The 20,121-nt window shown below is 43.1% G+C and overlaps 1 protein-coding gene across 1 annotated transcript in view; it reads left to right on the top strand.

Annotated features, from left to right (window-relative positions):
* Positions 1-20,121, top strand: part of GALNT9 (polypeptide N-acetylgalactosaminyltransferase 9) — an 832,217-nt gene that overhangs the window by 414,691 nt on the left and 397,405 nt on the right. Inside the window, exon 6 of the mRNA XM_040416273.1 lies at positions 14,033-14,150. Coding sequence (XP_040272207.1) covers positions 14,033-14,150 — 118 coding nt within the window. The remainder of the gene's footprint in view (positions 1-14,032; positions 14,151-20,121) is intronic.

Raw genomic sequence — 20,121 nt, 5'->3', positions numbered from 1 at the left:
CAAATCTGTACTGTTTTAGCTGGTCAAGTTATTTGTAGTGACCGTAAAAGCACATTTTTTGTTCTGGGTTGAAAAACTATTCCCAAATTTGCCATTCTCAAAATAACTAGTTTCTGCTATATGAGGCCTACTTGAAAAAAATCCCAAAAAGGATATCTTACATTGAAGGTGCTGATAGTGTCATTCAGAAAAACCTAAGACACACGCTACCGTGCAGATAGAAGTCTGATTCTGTGATTAAACCTATACCTGTCACACAGCGCAAAAAAAAACAGGCCTCACATTTCTATTCAACCAAATCTGTACTGTTTTAGCTGGTCAAGTTATTTGTAGTGACCGTAAAAGCACACTTTTTGTTCTGGGTTGAAAAACTATTCCCAAATTTGCCATTCTCAAAATAACTAGTTTCTACTATATGAGGCCTACTTAAAATCTATCCCAAAAAGGATATCTTACATTGAAGGTGCTGATAGTGTCATTCAGAAAAACCTAAGACACACGCTACCGTGCAGATAGAAGTCTGATTCTGTGATTAATCCTATACCTGTCACAAAGCGCAAAAAAAAACAGGCCTCACATTTCTATTCAACCAAATCTGTACTGTTTTAGCTGGTCAAGTTATTTGTAGTGACCGTAAAAGCACATTTTTTGTTCTGGGTTGAAAAACTATTCCCAAATTTGCCATTCTCAAAATAACTAGTTTCTGCTATATGAGGCCAACTTGAAATCTATCCCAAAAAGGATATCTTACATTGAAGGTGCTGATAGTGTCATTCAGAAAAACCTAAGACACACGCTACCGTGCAGATAGAAGTCTGATTCTGTGATTAAACCTATACCTGTCACACAGCGCAAAAAAAAACAGGCCTCACATTTCTATTCAACCAAATCTGTACTGTTTTATCTGGTCAAGTTATTTGTAGTGACCGTAAAAGCACACTTTTTGTTCTGGGTTGAAAAACTATTCCCAAATTTGCCATTCTCAAAATAACTAGTTTCTACTATATGAGGCCTACTTAAAATCTATCCCAAAAAGGATATCTTACATTGAAGGTGCTGATAGTGTCATTCAGAAAAACCTAAGACACACGCTACCGTGCAGATAGAAGTCTGATTCTGTGATTAATCCTATACCTGTCACAAAGCGCAAAAAAAAACAGGCCTCACATTTCTATTCAACCAAATCTGTACTGTTTTAGCTGGTCAAGTTATTTGTAGTGACCGTAAAAGCACATTTTTTGTTCTGGGTTGAAAAACTATTCCCAAATTTGCCATTCTCAAAATAACTAGTTTCTGCTATATGAGGCCAACTTGAAATCTATCCCAAAAAGGATATCTTACATTGAAGGTGCTGATAGTGTCATTCAGAAAAACCTAAGACACACGCTACCGTGCAGATAGAAGTCTGATTCTGTGATTAAACCTATACCTGTCACACAGCGCAAAAAAAAACATGCCTCACATTTCTATTCAACCAAATCTGTACTGTTTTAGCTGGTCAAGTTATTTGTAGTGACCGTAAAAGCACATTTTTTGTTCTGGGTTGAAAAACTATTCCCAAATTTGCCATTCTCAAAATAACTAGTTTCTGCTATATGAGGCCTACTTGAAATCTATCCCAAAAAGGATATCTTACATTGAAGGTGCTGATAGTGTCATTCAGAAAAACCTAAGACACACGCTACCGTGCAGATAGAAGTCTGATTCTGTGATTAAACCTATACCTGTCACACAGCGCAAAAAAAAACAGGCCTCACATTTCTATTCAACCAAATCTGTACTGTTTTAGCTGGTCAAGTTATTTGTAGTGACCGTAAAAGCACACTTTTTGTTCTGGGTTGAAAAACTATTCCCAAATTTGCCATTCTCAAAATAACTAGTTTCTGCTATATGAGGCCTACTTGAAATCTATCCCAAAAAGGATATCTTACATTGAAGGTGCTGATAGTGTCATTCAGAAAAACCTAAGACACACGCTACCGTGCAGATAGAAGTCTGATTCTGTGATTAAACCTATACCTGTCACACAGCCAAAAAAAAACAGGCCTCACATTTCTATTCAACCAAATCTGTACTGTTTTAGCTGGTCAAGTTATTTGTAGTGACCGTAAAAGCACACTTTTTGTTCTGGGTTGAAAAACTATTCCCAAATTTGCCATTCTCAAAATAACTAGTTTCTGCTATATGAGGCCTACTTGAAAAATATCCCAAAAAGGATATCTTACATTGAAGGTGCTGATAGTGTCATTCAGAAAAACCTAAGACACACGCTACCGTGCAGATAGAAGTCTGATTCTGTGATTAAACCTATACCTGTCACACAGCGCAAAAAAAAACAGGCCTCACATTTCTTTTCAACCAAATCTGTACTGTTTTAGCTGGTCAAGTTATTTGTAGTGACCGTAAAAGCACACTTTTTGTTCTGGGTTGAAAAACTATTCCCAAATTTGCCATTCTCAAAATAACTAGTTTCTACTATATGAGGCCTACTTAAAATCTATCCCAAAAAGGATATCTTACATTGAAGGTGCTGATAGTGTCATTCAGAAAAACCTAAGACACACGCTACCGTGCAGATAGAAGTCTGATTCTGTGATTAATCCTATACCTGTCACAAAGCGCAAAAAAAAACAGGCCTCACATTTCTATTCAACCAAATCTGTACTGTTTTAGCTGGTCAAGTTATTTGTAGTGACCGTAAAAGCACATTTTTTGTTCTGGGTTGAAAAACTATTCCCAAATTTGCCATTCTCAAAATAACTAGTTTCTGCTATATGAGGCCAACTTGAAATCTATCCCAAAAAGGATATCTTACATTGAAGGTGCTGATAGTGTCATTCAGAAAAACCTAAGACACACGCTACCGTGCAGATAGAAGTCTGATTCTGTGATTAAACCTATACCTGTCACACAGCGCAAAAAAAAACAGGCCTCACATTTCTATTCAACCAAATCTGTACTGTTTTAGCTGGTCAAGTTATTTGTAGTGACCGTAAAAGCACACTTTTTGTTCTGGGTTGAAAAACTATTCCCAAATTTGCCATTCTCAAAATAACTAGTTTCTACTATATGAGGCCTACTTAAAATCTATCCCAAAAAGGATATCTTACATTGAAGGTGCTGATAGTGTCATTCAGAAAAACCTAAGACACACGCTACCGTGCAGATAGAAGTCTGATTCTGTGATTAATCCTATACCTGTCACAAAGCGCAAAAAAAAACAGGCCTCACATTTCTATTCAACCAAATCTGTACTGTTTTAGCTGGTCAAGTTATTTGTAGTGACCGTAAAAGCACATTTTTTGTTCTGGGTTGAAAAACTATTCCCAAATTTGCCATTCTCAAAATAACTAGTTTCTGCTATATGAGGCCTACTTGAAAAATATCCCAAAAAGGATATCTTACATTGAAGGTGCTGATAGTGTCATTCAGAAAAACCTAAGACACACGCTACCGTGCAGATAGAAGTCTGATTCTGTGATTAAACCTATACCTGTCACACAGCGCAAAAAAAAACAGGCCTCACATTTCTATTCAACCAAATCTGTACTGTTTTAGCTGGTCAAGTTATTTGTAGTGACCGTAAAAGCACACTTTTTGTTCTGGGTTGAAAAACTATTCCCAAATTTGCCATTCTCAAAATAACTAGTTTCTACTATATGAGGCCTACTTAAAATCTATCCCAAAAAGGATATCTTACATTGAAGGTGCTGATAGTGTCATTCAGAAAAACCTAAGACACACGCTACCGTGCAGATAGAAGTCTGATTCTGTGATTAAACCTATACCTGTCACACAGCGCAAAAAAAAACAGGCCTCACATTTCTATTCAACCAAATCTGTACTGTTTTAGCTGGTCAAGTTATTTGTAGTGACCGTAAAAGCACACTTTTTGTTCTGGGTTGAAAAACTATTCCCAAATTTGCCATTCTCAAAATAACTAGTTTCTGCTATATGAGGCCTACTTGAAATCTATCCCAAAAAGGATATCTTACATTGAAGGTGCTGATAGTGTCATTCAGAAAAACCTAAGACACACGCTACCGTGCAGATAGAAGTCTGATTCTGTGATTAAACCTATACCTGTCACACAGCGAAAAAAAAAAACAGGCCTCACATTTCTATTCAACCAAATCTGTACTGTTTTAGCTGGTCAAGTTATTTGTAGTGACCGTAAAAGCACATTTTTTGTTCTGGGTTGAAAAACTATTCCCAAATTTGCCATTCTCAAAATAACTAGTTTCTGCTATATGAGGCCTACTTGAAATCTATCCAAAAAGGATATCTTACATTGAAGGTGCTGACAGTGTCATTCAGAAAAACCTAAGACACACGCTACCGTGCAGATAGAAGTCTGATTCTGTGATTAAACCTATACCTGTCACACAGCGCAAAAAAAAACAGGCCTCACATTTCTATTCAACCAAATCTGTACTGTTTTAGCTGGTCAAGTTATTTGTAGTGACCGTAAAAGCACACTTTTTGTTCTGGGTTGAAAAACTATTCCCAAATTTGCCATTCTCAAAATAACTAGTTTCTGCTATATGAGGCCTACTTAAAATCTATCCCAAAATGGATATCTTACATTGAAGGTGCTGATAGTGTCATTCAGAAAAACCTAAGACACACGCTACCGTGCAGATAGAAGTCTGATTCTGTGATTAAACCTATACCTGTCACACAGCGCAAAAAAAAACAGGCCTCACATTTCTATTCAACCAAATCTGTACTGTTTTAGCTGGTCAAGTTATTTGTAGTGACCGTAAAAGCACATTTTTTGTTCTGGGTTGAAAAACTATTCCCAAATTTGCCATTCTCAAAATAACTAGTTTCTGCTATATGAGGCCTACTTGAAATCTATCCCAAAAAGGATATCTTACATTGAAGGTGCTGATAGTGTCATTCAGAAAAACCTAAGACACACGCTACCGTGCAGATAGAAGTCTGATTCTGTGATTAAACCTATACCTGTCACACAGCGCAAAAAAAAAAACAGGCCTCACATTTCTATTCAACCAAATCTGTACTGTTTTAGCTGGTCAAGTTATTTGTAGTGACCGTAAAAGCACACTTTTTGTTCTGGGTTGAAAAACTATTCCCAAATTTGCCATTCTCAAAATAACTAGTTTCTGCTATATGAGGCCTACTTAAAATCTATCCCAAAAAGGATATCTTACATTGAAGGTGCTGATAGTGTCATTCAGAAAAACCTAAGACACACGCTACCGTGCAGATAGAAGTCTGATTCTGTGATTAAACCTATACCTGTCACACAGCGCAAAAAAAAACAGTCCTCACACTTCTATTCAACCAAATCTGTACTGTTTTAGCTGGTCAAGTTATTTGTAGTGACCGTAAAAGCACACTTTTTGTTCTGGGTTGAAAAACTATTCCCAAATTTGCCATTCTCAAAATTGTGGTGAACGGGAACAATGAGGAAAACATCTAATAAGGGACGTGGACGTGGACATGGTCGTGGTGGTGTTAGTGGACCCTCTGGTGCTGGGAGAGGACGTGGCCGTTCTGCCACAGCCACACGTCCTAGTGTACCAACTACCTCAGGTCCCAGTAGCCAGCAGAATTTACAGCGATATTTTGTGGGGCCCAATGCCGTTCTAAGGATGGTAAGGCCTGAGCAGGTACAGGCATTAGTCAATTGGGTGGCCGACAGTGGATCCAGCACGTTCACATTATCTCCCACCCAGTCTTCTGCAGAAAGCGCACAGATGGCGCATGAAAACCAAGCCCTTCAGTCTGTCACATCACCCCTATGCATATCAGGGAAACTGTCTGAGCCTCAAGTTATGCAGCAGTCTCTTATGCTGTTTGAAGAATCTGCTGCCAGGGTTTCCCAAGGGCATCCACCTAGCCCTTCCCCAGGGGTTGAAGAGATAGAATGCACTAACGCACAACCACTTATGTTTCCAGATGATGAGGACATGGGAATACCACCTCAGCACGTCTCTGATGATGACGAAACACAGGTGCCAACTGCTGCGTCTTTCTGCAGAGTGCAGACTGAACAGGAGGTCAGGGATCAAGACTGGGTGGAAGACGATGCAGGGGACGATGAGGTCCTAGACCCCACATGGAATGAAGGTCGTGCCACTGACTTTCAGAGTTCGGAGGAAGAGGCAGTGGTGAGACCGAGCCAACAGCGTAGCAAAAGAGGCAGCAGTGGGCAAAATCAGAACACCCGCCGCCAAGAGACTCCGCCTGCTACTTACCGCCGCCATCTGGGACCGAGCACCCCAAAGGCAGCTTCAAGGAGTTCCCTGGCATGGCACTTCTTCAAACAATGTGCTGACGACAAGACCCGAGTGGTTTGCACGCTGTGCCATCAGAGCCTGAAGCGAGGCATCAACGTTCTGAACCTTAGCACAACCTGCATGACCAGGCACCTGCATGCAAAGCATGAACTGCAGTGGAGTAAACACCTTAAAAACAAGGAAGTCACTCAGGCTCCCCCTGCTACCTCTTCTGCTGCTGCCGCCTCGGCCTCTTCTGCTGCTGCTGCCGCCGCCTCGGCCTCTTCCTCTGCCTCTGGAGGAACGTTGGCACCTGCCGCCCAGCAAACATGGGATGTACCACCAACACCACCACCTGCGTCACCAAGCATCTCAACCATGTCACACAGCAGCGTTCAGCTCTCCATCTCACAAACATTTGAGAGAAAGCGTAAATTCCCACCTAGCCACCCTCGATCCCTGGCCCTGAATGCCAGCATTTCTAAACTACTGGCCTATGAAATGCTGTCATTTAGGCTGGTGGACACACACAGCTTCAAACAGCTCATGTCACTTGCTGTCCCACAGTATGTTGTTCCCAGCCGCCACTACTTCTCCAAGAGAGCCGTGCCTTCCCTGCACAAACAAGTGTCCGATAAAATCAAGTGTGCACTGCGCAACGCCATCTGTGGCAAGGTCCACCTAACCACAGATACGTGGACCAGTAAGCACGGCCAGGGACGCTATATCTCCCTAACTGCACACTGGGTAAATGTAGTGGCGGCTGGGCCCCAGGCGGAGAGCTGTTTGGCGCACGTCCTTCCGCCGCCAAGGATCGCAGGGCAACATTCTTTGCCTCCTGTCTCCTCCTCCTCCTACTCAGCTTCCTCCTCCTCTTCTTCCACCTGCTCATCCAGTCAGCCACACACCTTCACCACCAACTTCAGCACAGCCCGGGGTAAACGTCAGCAGGCCATTCTGAAACTCATATGTTTGGGGGACAGGCCCCACACCGCACAGGAGTTGTGGCGGGGTATAGAACAACAGACCGACGAGTGAGCCTCAAGCCCGGCCTGGTGGTGTGCGATAATGGGCGAAATCTCGTTGCAGCTCTGGTACTAGCCGGTTTGACGCACATCCCTTGCCTGGCGCATGTGCTGAATTTGGTGGTGCAGAAGTTCATTCGCAACTACCCCGACATGTCAGAGCTGCTGCATAAAGTGCGGGCCGTCTGTTCGCGCTTCTGGCGTTCACACCCTGCCGCTGCTCGCCTGTCCGGCGCTACAGCGTAACTTCGGCCTTCCCGCTCACCGCCTCATATGCGACGTACCCACCAGGTGGAACTCCACCTTGTATATGCTGGACAGACTGTGCGAGCAGCAGGCCATAGTGGAGTTTCAGCTGCAGCACGCACGGGTCAGTCGCACTGTGGATCAGACACACTTCACCACCAATGACTGAGCCTCCATGCGAGACCTGTGTGCCCTGTTGCGTTGTTTCGAGTACTCCACCAACATGGCCAGTGGCGATGACGCCGTTATCAGCGTTACAATACCACTTCTATGTCTCCTTGAGAAAACACTTAGGGCGATGATGGAAGAGGAGGTGGCCCAGGAGGAAGAGGAGGAAGAGGGGTCATTTTTAGCACTTTCAGGCCAGTCTCTTCGAAGTGACTCAGAGGGAGGTTTTTTGCAACACCAGAGGCCAGGTACAAATGTGGCCAGACAGGGCCCACTACTGGAGGACGAGGATGAGGAGGAGGTGGAGGAGGATGAGGATGAAGCATGTTCACAGCGGGGTGGCACCCAAAGCAGCTCGGGCCCATCACTGGTGCGTGGCTGGGGGGAAACACAGGACGATGACGATACGCCTCCCACAGAGGACAGCTTGTCCTTACCTCTGGGCAGCCTGGCACACATGAGCGACTACATGCTGCAGTGCCTGCGCAACGACAGCAGAGTTGCCCACATTTTAACGTGTGAGGACTACTGGGTTGCCACCCTGCTGGATCCCCGGTACAAAGACAATGTGCCCACCTTACTTCCTACACTGGAGCGTGATGGGAAGATGCGCGAATACAAGCGCACGTTGGTAGACGCGCTACTGAGAGCATTCCCAAATGTCACAGGGGAACCAGTGGAAGCCCAAGGCGAAGGCAGAGGAGGAGCAAGAGGTCGCCAACGCAGCTGTGTCACGGCCAGCTCTTCTGGGGGCAGGGTTAGCATGGCAGAGATGTGGAAAAGTTTTGTCACCACGCCACAGCTAACTGCACCACCACCTGATACGGAACGTGATAGCAGGAGGCAACATTTCACTAATATGGTGGAACAGTACCTGTGCACACCCCTCCACGTACTGACTGATGGTTTGGCCCCATTCAACTTCTGGGTCTCCAAATTGTCCACGTGGCCAGAGCTAGCCTTTTATGCCTTGGAGGTGCTGGCCTGCCCGGCGGCCAGCGTTTTGTCTGAACGTGTATTCAGCACGGCAGGGGGCGTCATTACAGACAAACGCAGCCGCCTGTCTACAGCCAATGTGGACAAGCTGACGTTCATAAAAATGAACCAGGCATGGATCCCACAGGACCTGTCTATCCCTTGTGCAGATTAGATATTAACTACCTCCCCTTAACAATATATTATTCTACTCCAGGGCACTTCCTCATTCAATACTATTTTTAATTTCATTTTACCATTATATTGCGGGGCAACCCAAAGTTGAATGAACCTCTACTCTGTCTGGGTGCCGGGGCCTAAATGTGTGACAGTGGCCTGTTCCAGTGGTGGGTGACGTGAAGCCTGATTCTCTGCTATGACATGAAGACTGATTCTGCGCTGACATAAGGCCAGATTCTCTGTTACGGGACCTCTCTCCTCTGCCTGGGTGCCTGGGCCTAAATGTGTGACAGTGGCCTGTTCCAGTGGTGGGTGACGTGAAGCCTGATTCTCTGCTATGACATGAAGACAGATTCTGTTCTGACATAAGGCCAGATTCTCTGTTACGGGACCTCTCTCCTCTGCCTGGGTGCCTGGGCCTAAATGTGTGACAGTGGCCTGTTCCAGTGGTGGGTGACGTGAAGCCTGATTCTCTGCTATGACATGAAGACTGATTCTGCGCTGACATAAGGCCAGATTCTCTGTTACGGGACCTCTCTCCTCTGCCTGGGTGCATGGGCCTAAATGTGTGACACTGGCATGTTCCAGTGGTGGGTGACGTGAAGCCTGATTCTCTGCTATGACATGAAGACTGATTCTGTGCTGACATAAGGCCAGATTCTCTGTTACGGGACCTCTCTCCTCTGCCTAGGTGCCTGGGCCTAAATGTGTGACAGTGGCCTGTTCCAGTGGTGGGTGACGTGAAGCCTGATTCTCTGCTATGACATGAAGACAGATTCTGTGCTGATATAAGGCCAGATTCTCTGTTACGGGACCTCTCTCCTCTGCCTGGGTGCCTGGGCCTAAATATGTGACAGTGGCCTGTTCCAGTGGTGGGTGACGTGAAGCCTGATTCTCTGCTATGACATGAAGACAGATTCTGTGCTGACATAAGGCCAGATTCTCTGTTACGGGACCTCTCTCCTCTGCCTGGGTGCCTGGGCCTAAATGTGTGACAGTGGCCTGTTCCAGTGGTGGGTGACGTGAAGCCTGTTTCTCTGCTATGACATGAAGACTGATTCTGTGCTGACATAAGGCTAGATTCTCTGTTACGGGACCTCTCTCCTCTGCCTGGGTCTAAATGTGTGACAGTGGCCTGTTCCAGTGGTGGGTGACATGAAGCCTGATTCTCTGCTATGACATGAAGACTGATTCTGCGCTGACATATGGCCAGATTCTCTGTTACGGGACCTCTCTCCTCTGCCTGGGTGCCTGGGCCTAAATGTGTGACAGTGGCCTGTTCCAGTGGTGGGTGACGTGAAGCCTGTTTCTCTGCTATGACATAAGGCCAGATTCTCTGTTACGGGACCTCTCTCCTCTGCCTGAGTGCCTGGGCCTAAATGTGTGACAGTGGCCTGTTCCAGTGGTGGGTGACATGAAGCCTGATTCTTTGCTATGACATGAAGACAGATTCTGTGCTGACATAAGGCCAGATTCTCTGTTACGGGACCTCTCTCCTCTGCCTGGGTGCCTGGGCCTAAATGTGTGACAGTGTCCTGTTCCAGTGGTGGGTGACATGAAGCCTGATTCTTTGCTATGACATGAAGACAGATTCTGTGCTGACATAATGCCAGATTCTCTGTTACGGGACCTCTCTCCTCTGCCTGGGTGCCTGGGCCTAAATGTTTGACAGTGGCCTGTTCCAGTGGTGGGTGACGTGAAGCCTGTTTCTCTGCTATGACATGAAGACTGATTCTGCGCTGACATAAGGCCAGATTCTCTGTTACGGGACCTCTCTCCTCTGCCTGGGTGCCTGGGCCTAAATGTGTGACAGTGGCCTGTTCCAGTGGTGGGTGACGTGAAGCCTGATTCTCTGCTATGACATGAAGACTGATTCTGTGCTGACATAAGGCCAGATTCTCTGTTACGGGACCTCTCTCCTCTGCCTGGGTGCCTGGGCCTAAATGTGTGACAGTGGCCTGTTCCAGTGGTGGGTGACGTGAAGCCTGATTCTCTGCTATGACATGAAGACTGATTCTGCGCTGACATAAGGCCAGATTCTCTGTTACGGGACCTCTCTCCTCTGTCTGGGTGCCTGGTCCTAAATGTGTAACAGTGGCCTGTTCCAGTGGTGGGTGACATAAAGCCTGTTTCTCTGCTATGACATGAAGACTGATTCTGCGCTGACATAAGGCCAGATTCTCTGTTACGGGACCTCTCTCCTCTGCCTGGGTGCCTGGGCCTAAATGTGTGACAGTGGCCTGTTCCAGTGGTGGGTGACATGAAGCCTGATTCTTTGCTATGACATGAAGACAGATTCTGTGCTGACATAAGGCCAGATTCTCTGTTACGGGACCTCTCTCCTCTGCCTGGGTGCCTGGGCCTAAATGTGTGACAGTGGCCTGTTCCAGTGGTGGGCAACGTGAAGCCTGATTCTCTGCTATGACATGAAGACTGATTCTGCTCTGACATAAGGCCAGATTCTCTGTTACGGGACCTCTCTCCTCTGCCTGGGTGCCGGGGCCTAAATATGTGACAGTGGCATGTTCCAGTGGTGGGTGACGTGAAGCCTGATTCTCTGCTATGACATGAAGACAGATTCTGTGCTGACATAAGGCCAGATTCTCTGTTACGGGACCTCTCTCCTCTGCCTGGGTGCCTGGGCCTAAATGTGTGACAATGGCCTGTTCCAGTGGTGGGTGACGTGAAGCCTGATTCTCTGCTATGACATGAAGACTGATTATGCACTGACATAAGGCCAGATTCTCTGTTACGGGACCTCTCTCCTCTGCCTGGGTGCCTGGGCCTAAATGTGTGACAGTGGCCTGTTCCAGTGGTGGGTGACGTGAAGCCTGATTCTCTGCTATGACATGAAGACAGATTCTGTGCTGACATAAGGCCAGATTCTCTGTTACGGGACCTCTCTCCTCTGCCTGGGTGCTTGGGCCTAAATGTGTGACAGTGGCCTGTTCCAGTGGTGCGTGATGTGAAGCCTGATTCTCTGCTATGACATGAAGACAGTTTCTGTGCTGACATAAGGCCAGATTCTCTGTTACGGAACCTCTCTCTTCTGTCTGGGTGCCGGGGCCTAAATATGTGACTGTGGCCTGTTCCAGTGGTGGGTGACATGAAGCCAGATTCTCTGCTATGGCATGAAGAGACTGATTCTCTGCTGACATGAAGCCAGATTCTTTGCTATGGCATGAAGAGACTGATTCTCTGCTGACGTGAAGCCAGATTCTCTGCTATGGGTCCTCTGTCCAATTGATATTGGGTCATTTTAATTTTTTTTTATTTTTATTTTAATTCATTTCCCTATCCACATTTGTTTGCAGGGGATTTACCTACATGTTGCTGCCTTTTGCAGCCCTCTAGCTCTTTCCTGGGCTGTTTTACAGCCTTTTTAGTGCCCAAAAGTTCGGGTCCCCATTGACTTCAATGGGGTTCGGGTTCGGGACGAAGTTCGGTTCGGGTTCGGATCCCGAACCCGAACATTTCCGGGAAGTTCGGCCGAACTTCTCGAACCCGGACATCCAGGTGTTCGCTCAACTCTATTTATTAAATATTCTACATCTTTCAAACCACCACATGGATCTTAATACTTTTGTAATTGCATACAATTAAAATTTAATTCAATGAAATCTGTAATAAAAATCTCAAAAAATGTATGTATAGCGCCACCTGCTGTTTGTTATGCTCTTTACCTTATTTCTCTGTCCATGTCACTAACTTCCCTGAGGGGACACGCATGCTCCGTTCCATCCTTCAACTGCTACTGTTAGAAGCTGTGACAGTTACAGGGAGAGAACTATAGCAGAAAGGACACTCCCCCTGAGAAAGGATATGCCCCTGAGCTGCAGAAGAAAGGACACACCCCTGAAAAAGGACACTCTCCTGAGCCAGCTTGCTAAAAATCTAGCATAGCAGTTGGGGCAATGCATGGGGAGATCTCTAGATCCATGTGAGCTACAGGGCTGGTTCTTGCTTTATTTAGAAAGATTGTGATAAACTATATGATGTATGATTTTCATTTTTTATATTAATCATTGGATAACCTGATTTAACTTAACTATTTGTTTAAAAAAAGAGAAAAGAGAATTAGATCGCACATCCACAAGCTTAGCTTTGATCTATAACTGCTTCTCAGCGCAATAATTATTGGCCCCCTATACTGCATGCTGTATAAGAGGCATTAGTTTAATTTTTTATCAAAAGGCATAAGCCCACTCAAGGTTGCCTCCTAGAGTGTGACCTACTCTTAATTTGGCGCGGCACTGCCTGGTGACCGCCGGTGCCACAGCTCCGCACCAGCAGGTGCGGGATCCAGCTGCCAAACAGAACCCCTGCTGCCTGGCAATGCCACCCTGGCACCGGGTCCCACCAACACACCAGCGCAGCGCCACAGCAACAACAGCTGCCACCCAGCACCACATCGTACAGTTGTCAAAGCTCACATTGTTACCTGCTCTCTGAGACTCAGACTGAGGGCTGGTAGGTCACTTCACACTTATATTCAGGCTACTGATAATTAAAAGCACCTGTACAAAATGGGAGGAGGACTGATCCTGGACGGAATAATCATACATGATTCAAAAAAGAAAAAAGAGAATTAGATCGCACATCCACAAGCTTAGCTTTGATCTATAACTGCTTCTCAGCAAAATTCACATCGCTTCTCAGCGCAATAATTAGTGTTCGGTCCCCTATACTGCATGCTATATAAGAGGCATTAGTGCACTTTTTGATCACATTAGTGTACTTTTTGATCACATTAGTGCACTTTTTGATCACATTAGTGCACTTTTTGATCACATTAGTGCACTTTTTGATCACATTAGTGTACTTTTTTACATAGCATGCAGTATAGGGGCCGTACACTAATTATTGTGCTGAGAAGCAGTTACAGATCAAAGCTAAGCTTGTGGATGTGCGATCTAATTCTCTTTTTTTCTCTTTTTTTTTTATCATGTTAACTATTTGTTTCTCCCAGATAACCCCTCTGATTCATTTCAGTAGATACAAATTAATTCATGTTGCATCAAGTATGTACACAACTAGATATTTAGCCATAGCCCTTTTTCGGATGTTATATGTTAACACTATGATTAATGGTAACAATATAATTCATTTTTAGCAAGCTATAAAGTTGAAACTGAGCAGCCAAAAAGCAGATGTTCATTTCTGGACACTAACTCTTTGTTTCCTCCCCAGAACCCCGGCCATGATTGGATGTTCCTTTGTGGTTGATCGAGCATACTTTGGAGACATTGGGCTGCTGGATCCTGGCATGGAGGTGTATGGAGGAGAAAATATTGAGCTTGGCATGAGAGTAAGTTTCCACTTTAATGCAGTGTAATTTGTGAGAGCACATTTTTTAAATGTAAAATGTAAAATATGGGCGTAATGACTGACTACAATGGCCTGTTTCCATGTGTGATATACTTTCAAACTCACTGCAGGCAGCTTGCCAAAACATACATTTATAGCCATGTACAGTACAGTTTGTCAATTTTCTAAATGCTAGATTGGAGTTTGAACTGTATGCCATAAGTCAATTATGGAAGGGAGAAGATCAACATACAGTACTGTACATCTCTATATCCATTCTAGTTCATACTCTAAAGTTAGAAAATGTGGTTAGAAAAATAAAGTGTGATTTTTATTTATGTTAATTCATTTATTGCTGGATTAGTTGTAAAAAATTTAGCTGAGCTGAAATCCTACAATAGTTTACATTTAAATCAATTTACAGTAGTTATTCTACTGTTGTTGCCAGTTATAATTGGGCCATTTCCCACCACTACTTTTTGTGCAACTAATTCTACAGTTCGATATATGAACTGCATAATAAAGACAGCTATCTATATGTTCTTTAATATGAAAAGAATCTGGCTACGTACAGTCCCCACTAGAGGAAGGTAAGAAGCATACTTCATATTATTTATACTTTAAACTCAATAATAAAAAAATATGCAGTATAATATATTACCATGATAGCAGTCACAATTGTATCATTCATGTTTATGGCCATGGAAGGGGAACATGTTTTTAGAGCTTTGTATGAGAAAAGATGGAGCTCCAACCCCTACAAAGATATATTTATTTTATGCACTTATATAGCGCTACTATATTCCGCAGCGCTTTACAGACATTAGCAATGGGGCTCACAATCTAAGTTCCCTACCAGTCTTTGGAGTGTGGGAGGAAACCCATACAAAGAAAGGGAGAACATACAAACTCCACGTAGATGTTGTCCTTGGTCGGATTTGATCCTAGGACCCCAGAGCTGCAAGTCACTAGTGCTAATCACTGAGCCACCTCATAAATAAAACAGTATGGTGAAAATTTACTGTAAAAAATATTTTTGCAGTAAAAAGCATTTGCCTGGGGTGAAGTGAGAAATACATTTAGAAAATACAATGTTGAATTGTATATTTCACATAGAGATAGCAAGTCTTAACCTTTAGTTATTACTCCTTTACCCATGGTCTGAGGATCCTATACTACTTTCCTGTGCAAATTCCTACCTGTCTTAGGTAGGAAGAAGACCATATGTAATGAACAGATATGTAAAACTAAAAGAAGGAAACCTAACCTAAAACTAAAAGAAGGAAACCTGTTTTTTATTTAAGTATCTTATACATTGCCTTGAAAAAGTTTTCATGCAACTTTTCCAAAATTTTTTCATGTTTCACCCACAAACTTAAGTGTATTTTTTTGGGGATGTTAGGTGATAGACCATCACAAAGTAGCAATTATGTGTGAAGTGAAAATAAATTGATACATGGCTTTCAAATTGTTTAATAAATAAACATCTGGAAAGTTTGGCATGCATTTGTGTTCTGCCCCCCTGAGTCAATACTTTGTAGGACCACCTTTCGCTACAATTATAGCTGCATGTCTTTTGTGCTATGTCTCTACCAGCTTTACACATCTAGAGCCTGAAATCTTTGCTCATTCTTCTGTGCAAAATAGGTCAAGCTCAGTCAGATTGGATGGGAAGAGCAAGAGTCTGTGAACAGCAATTTTCACGCCTTGCCACGGATTCTCAATGGGATTTAGGTCTGGACTTTGACTGGGTCATTCTAACACATGAATATGCTTTGATCTAAACTATTCCATTGTAGCTCTGGCCGTATGTTTAGGGTTGTTGCCCTGCTGGAAGGTGAACCTCCACCTCAGTCTCAAGTTTTTTGTATCCCCTACAAGGTTTTTCTCCAGGATTACTCTGTATTTAGTTCTGTCCATCTTCCCATCAACTCTGACTAGCTTCCCTGAAGATAAATATCCCCATAGAATGATGCTGCCATCACCATGTTTCAAAGTGGGGATGGTTGTGTTCAGGGTGATGTGCAGTATTAGTTTTCTGCCAAGTTCAGTTTTAGAGTCATCTGAACAGAGAGCACCTTCTTCCACATGTTTGCTGTGTCCCCTACATGGCTTCTGGCAAACTGCAAATGAGACTACTTATGGCATGCTTTCAAAAAATGCTTTCTTCTTGCCACTCTTTCATAAAGGTCAGACTTGTGGAGTACACGACTAATAATTATTTTCACTTCACACATACTTCATACTTTGCGTTGATCTATCACATAAAATCCCACTAAAATTAGTTTCAAATACATTGTTTGTGGGTGAAACGTGAAAAATGTGAAAAGTTCAAGGGGTATGAATACTTTTTCAAAGCACTGTATGTCGCCAACAAATTCTGCAGCACTTTGCACAGATTGCCATCATCATATCAGTCCCTGTCCCCATTGGGGCACACCATGTAATTTCCCAATTAACTATTTGGTATGTTATGGCAATACTGGGTGTTGAAAGAAATCCATGAAAATGTTGTGGGATGTCAACCCACTAGTAGTCTTTCTGCTGTAGGGCAACAGTGATGATCACTGAGCCACCATACCACCCTGGAAATGTTTATATGTAATAAAATAGACTGTCTATCCATAAATAAACATAAAATAAAACTAATCATTTCCACAAAATCCTTCTTAAGCTATATGATTCAAACTTGTCCACATCTCAATGGAAACATGCATCCTCCTTGCAGCTAGTTGTCTTAATTTCCCAAAATTGTTTGGCTTTGTGCCACATTTCCGTACTCTTCTGGAACCACTAAAACTAAATAGCTATTTGCTCTTTCTTCCTATTTTCTTAATGTGAACTAAAAAGATATAGTTAAAGGTTGGCAATAATTAAGCTTCAGGGTAATGTTTTTAAGGGTAATGAAATAAATTGTAGAGCTTGCGGCTCAAGTATGAGTTTAAGTTTATAGAAAATGACCCAGATAGATCAGTCTTTCTGGCCTATATGCACGAAAAAGATTCCCTTAACCCCTAAGGGACCACTAATACACCTGGCTTTAATCAATCATTACATGTACCCAAAATGGTGCATTAAAAACTATAACTTGTCCTGCAAAAAATAAGACCTCATAGAAGTACATTGATAAAAAAACTAAAAAGTTATAGGTCTTGGAATGCTATTTAAAAAAAAAATGTGTGTGGCCACTAAGGGGTTAATCCCCACAGCAGGATGATAACAAAATAGAATTGACAGGCGAAGAGTAGATATTGATTAGATTGTAGAAACTAATATAAAATAGATGTTAAACACCAATCAAGTAAGAAATGACAAACAATATAAGGAGTTACTTGTACCTGAGCTGCTTAACGCAATTCAGGCAGCGTTTGATGTGAAACTGCTCCCGGAGTCTAAGAGGGAGGCAATTATTGTAGTCATACCCAAGCCTGGCAAAGATCATACCATCCCTGACTCCTACCATCTGATTTCATTACTATGTACAGATGTAAAACTGATAGCTAAGGTTTTGGTGAATTGGGTAATAAATTATGTTCTATGTCTTATTCACACAGAGTAAACAGGCTTTATGCCTGGAAAGTAGATGGTGAGAAACCTTTTGGCAGGTATTTCTTAATCTGCATTTGTGGTCAGTGGATGGGGCAGTTGGATGATTTCACTTGACGCTGCCAAAGCTTTTGACAGCGTTGAGTGAGCATTCTTATGGAATGTATTGGAGAAAATGGGATTCGGTCCCGAATTAATGTAATTGGTCTGTTAGCTCTATATCCATCTGGATGCGCATAGGAACCAATGTTGGATTGTCCCTTTCATTTAGTTACAGAGCGGAACCAGGTAGGAGTGTCTCCTCTCTCACCTTTTTTTTGCCTTGGTCATCAAGCCCCTAGCTGTGTTGACTCCCAATTCCAAGGAGATATTGGTTTTTCAGCATGGCTCTATTGATGAATGAATCACATTTTATGCCGATGACATGTTTCTCTGTCATGACATGTTTCTTTGTCATGACATTAATACAGGAGTTTGGCCAATTTTCAGGACTCATTCTAAACCGGGACAAAATTGACTTTGTTACTAGAGTTGAGCGAACACCTAGATGTTCGGGTTCGGGGAGTGCGGCACCTGAGGGGTTAATTGTGCGGATCACAGCCCCCTGTAAGAGATCATGTGCTGCCAGGCAGCAGGGGGCCGTTATGTTCACAGTTCTCAGTATATTCTAACTTGAACCGTTCCCATCACTATGGGAACGCCTCTGTGTTAGAATATACTGTCGAATCTGAGTTTTCACGATCTAACTCAAATCCGATGGTATATTCTAACATAGAGGCGTTCCCATGGTGATGGGGACGCTTCAAGTTAAAATATACCATCGGATTGGAGAAAACTCCGATCCGATGGTATATTAATATTACCCGAACCCGAACTTTTACTGAAATGTTCGGGTGCCGAAAACCGTAAAGTTCGGTACGAACCGAACTTTACAGTTCGGGTTCGCTTAACCATATTTGTTACCATTAGACATATTTCCAAATGTGGTGTCTTTACTTACCAGTCATATCCCCATTGTCTCATCATTTAAATATTTAGTTGTGCATATATCCACCCATCCAGCACATAATAATGCCCTAAATCTGGTATGTATTATTGAACGTAGTCATGAGAAAGTAAGCATGTGTTGCAAACTGCCATTATCTGTGCTAATTTAGTGCTAATGCAACAATTCCTGTATATACTTCATATTTCCTCCATATGGATACCATTGACATTTTTTTTTAAATATAAAAGTCTCTTTATAACACTGATTGGAAAAAAAAAAACAATATGCCTGAATTCAATTAGAAACCCTACAAATAAATAAAGAGAGTGGTGGTTTGGCAGTTCAATGGCTTTATTTTTTACCCACACAATTTCAATATTTGAAGGGTTGAGGTTGGGGGAGAACACATGTGTATCACAGAGAAACTGGCTAAGTATTTGTCCAGAGAATAGTCGCCTGTGTATCTCCTAGAACTAGGAGCCCAGATAAGACCACAAGAACTCACTTCTACCTTGAAGCGTATAATTAATGTCTTGGATAAAAATAACACTTTAAGGCGTAAGGTTGGTTGTAATCGTTTTACCCCCCTTTGGTGTCACAATAACTTTTCTGAAATCATTAAGCTAGGAGAGTTTTCCCTATAAGAAAAGCAGGTATTCAGACTATGGCCCAGATTCTAGAAGGAAGAACTATTAAAAGTCTTGATCACCTTAGAGACATGTTTGGTCTTGCAAATGCTCACTTACTACATATGATATTGGAGTGCAGGGAACTGAAGAGATTTTGTAAGGAGGACTTGAAACTAATTAGAAAGGTATCTGGCATTCAGATTCACAAATCTTGTAAACAATGTACTCTTGGCCTTCTGAGTGGGGATATTACTAGCTGTGATGTGATACTTGGTATACAGTGAATGTTATATCAAGTTAAAAAGTTAATAGCCAGACAGTGGATTCAGCCGTCTCCTCCTACACCAGGGGTAGGCAACCTCCGGCACTCCAGGTGTTGTGAAACTACAACTCCCAGCATGCATACTTGCTCTGCTCTTCTCAGAACTCTCATAGAAATGAATGGAGCATGCTGGGAATTGTAGTTTCACAACAGCTGGAGTGCCGAAGGTTGCTGATCCCTGTCCTACACCATCACCTCCTACAGAATATAATATTAAATAAGGTTATTAGACTGGAAAGGGGTGTATATCAAAAGAGTAATATCACTAGCAAATGTAAGAAGATCCGGGGGCCGTAAATAGCCACACCAGGACTACCCTCTACTTACTTTACAGGACATGGAAGGACTGCCTTAACGAGTTCTAGATGACACAATGGATTATAGAGCAAGATTGGTGGTCTAGTAGTGGAGATTTGAGACTTTGATATTTGAGACTTTGAAATTGTGTACCATAATATTTCTCATTTAAAGAGGACTTGTCACCACT

The sequence above is a fragment of the Bufo bufo genome, chromosome 2 (genome assembly GCF_905171765.1).
Source record: "Bufo bufo chromosome 2, aBufBuf1.1, whole genome shotgun sequence".
NCBI classification, from domain to species: Eukaryota; Metazoa; Chordata; class Amphibia; order Anura; family Bufonidae; genus Bufo; species Bufo bufo.
Note: the sequence above shows the minus strand (reverse complement) of the source record. Positions and strands in the feature narration are given on the sequence as shown.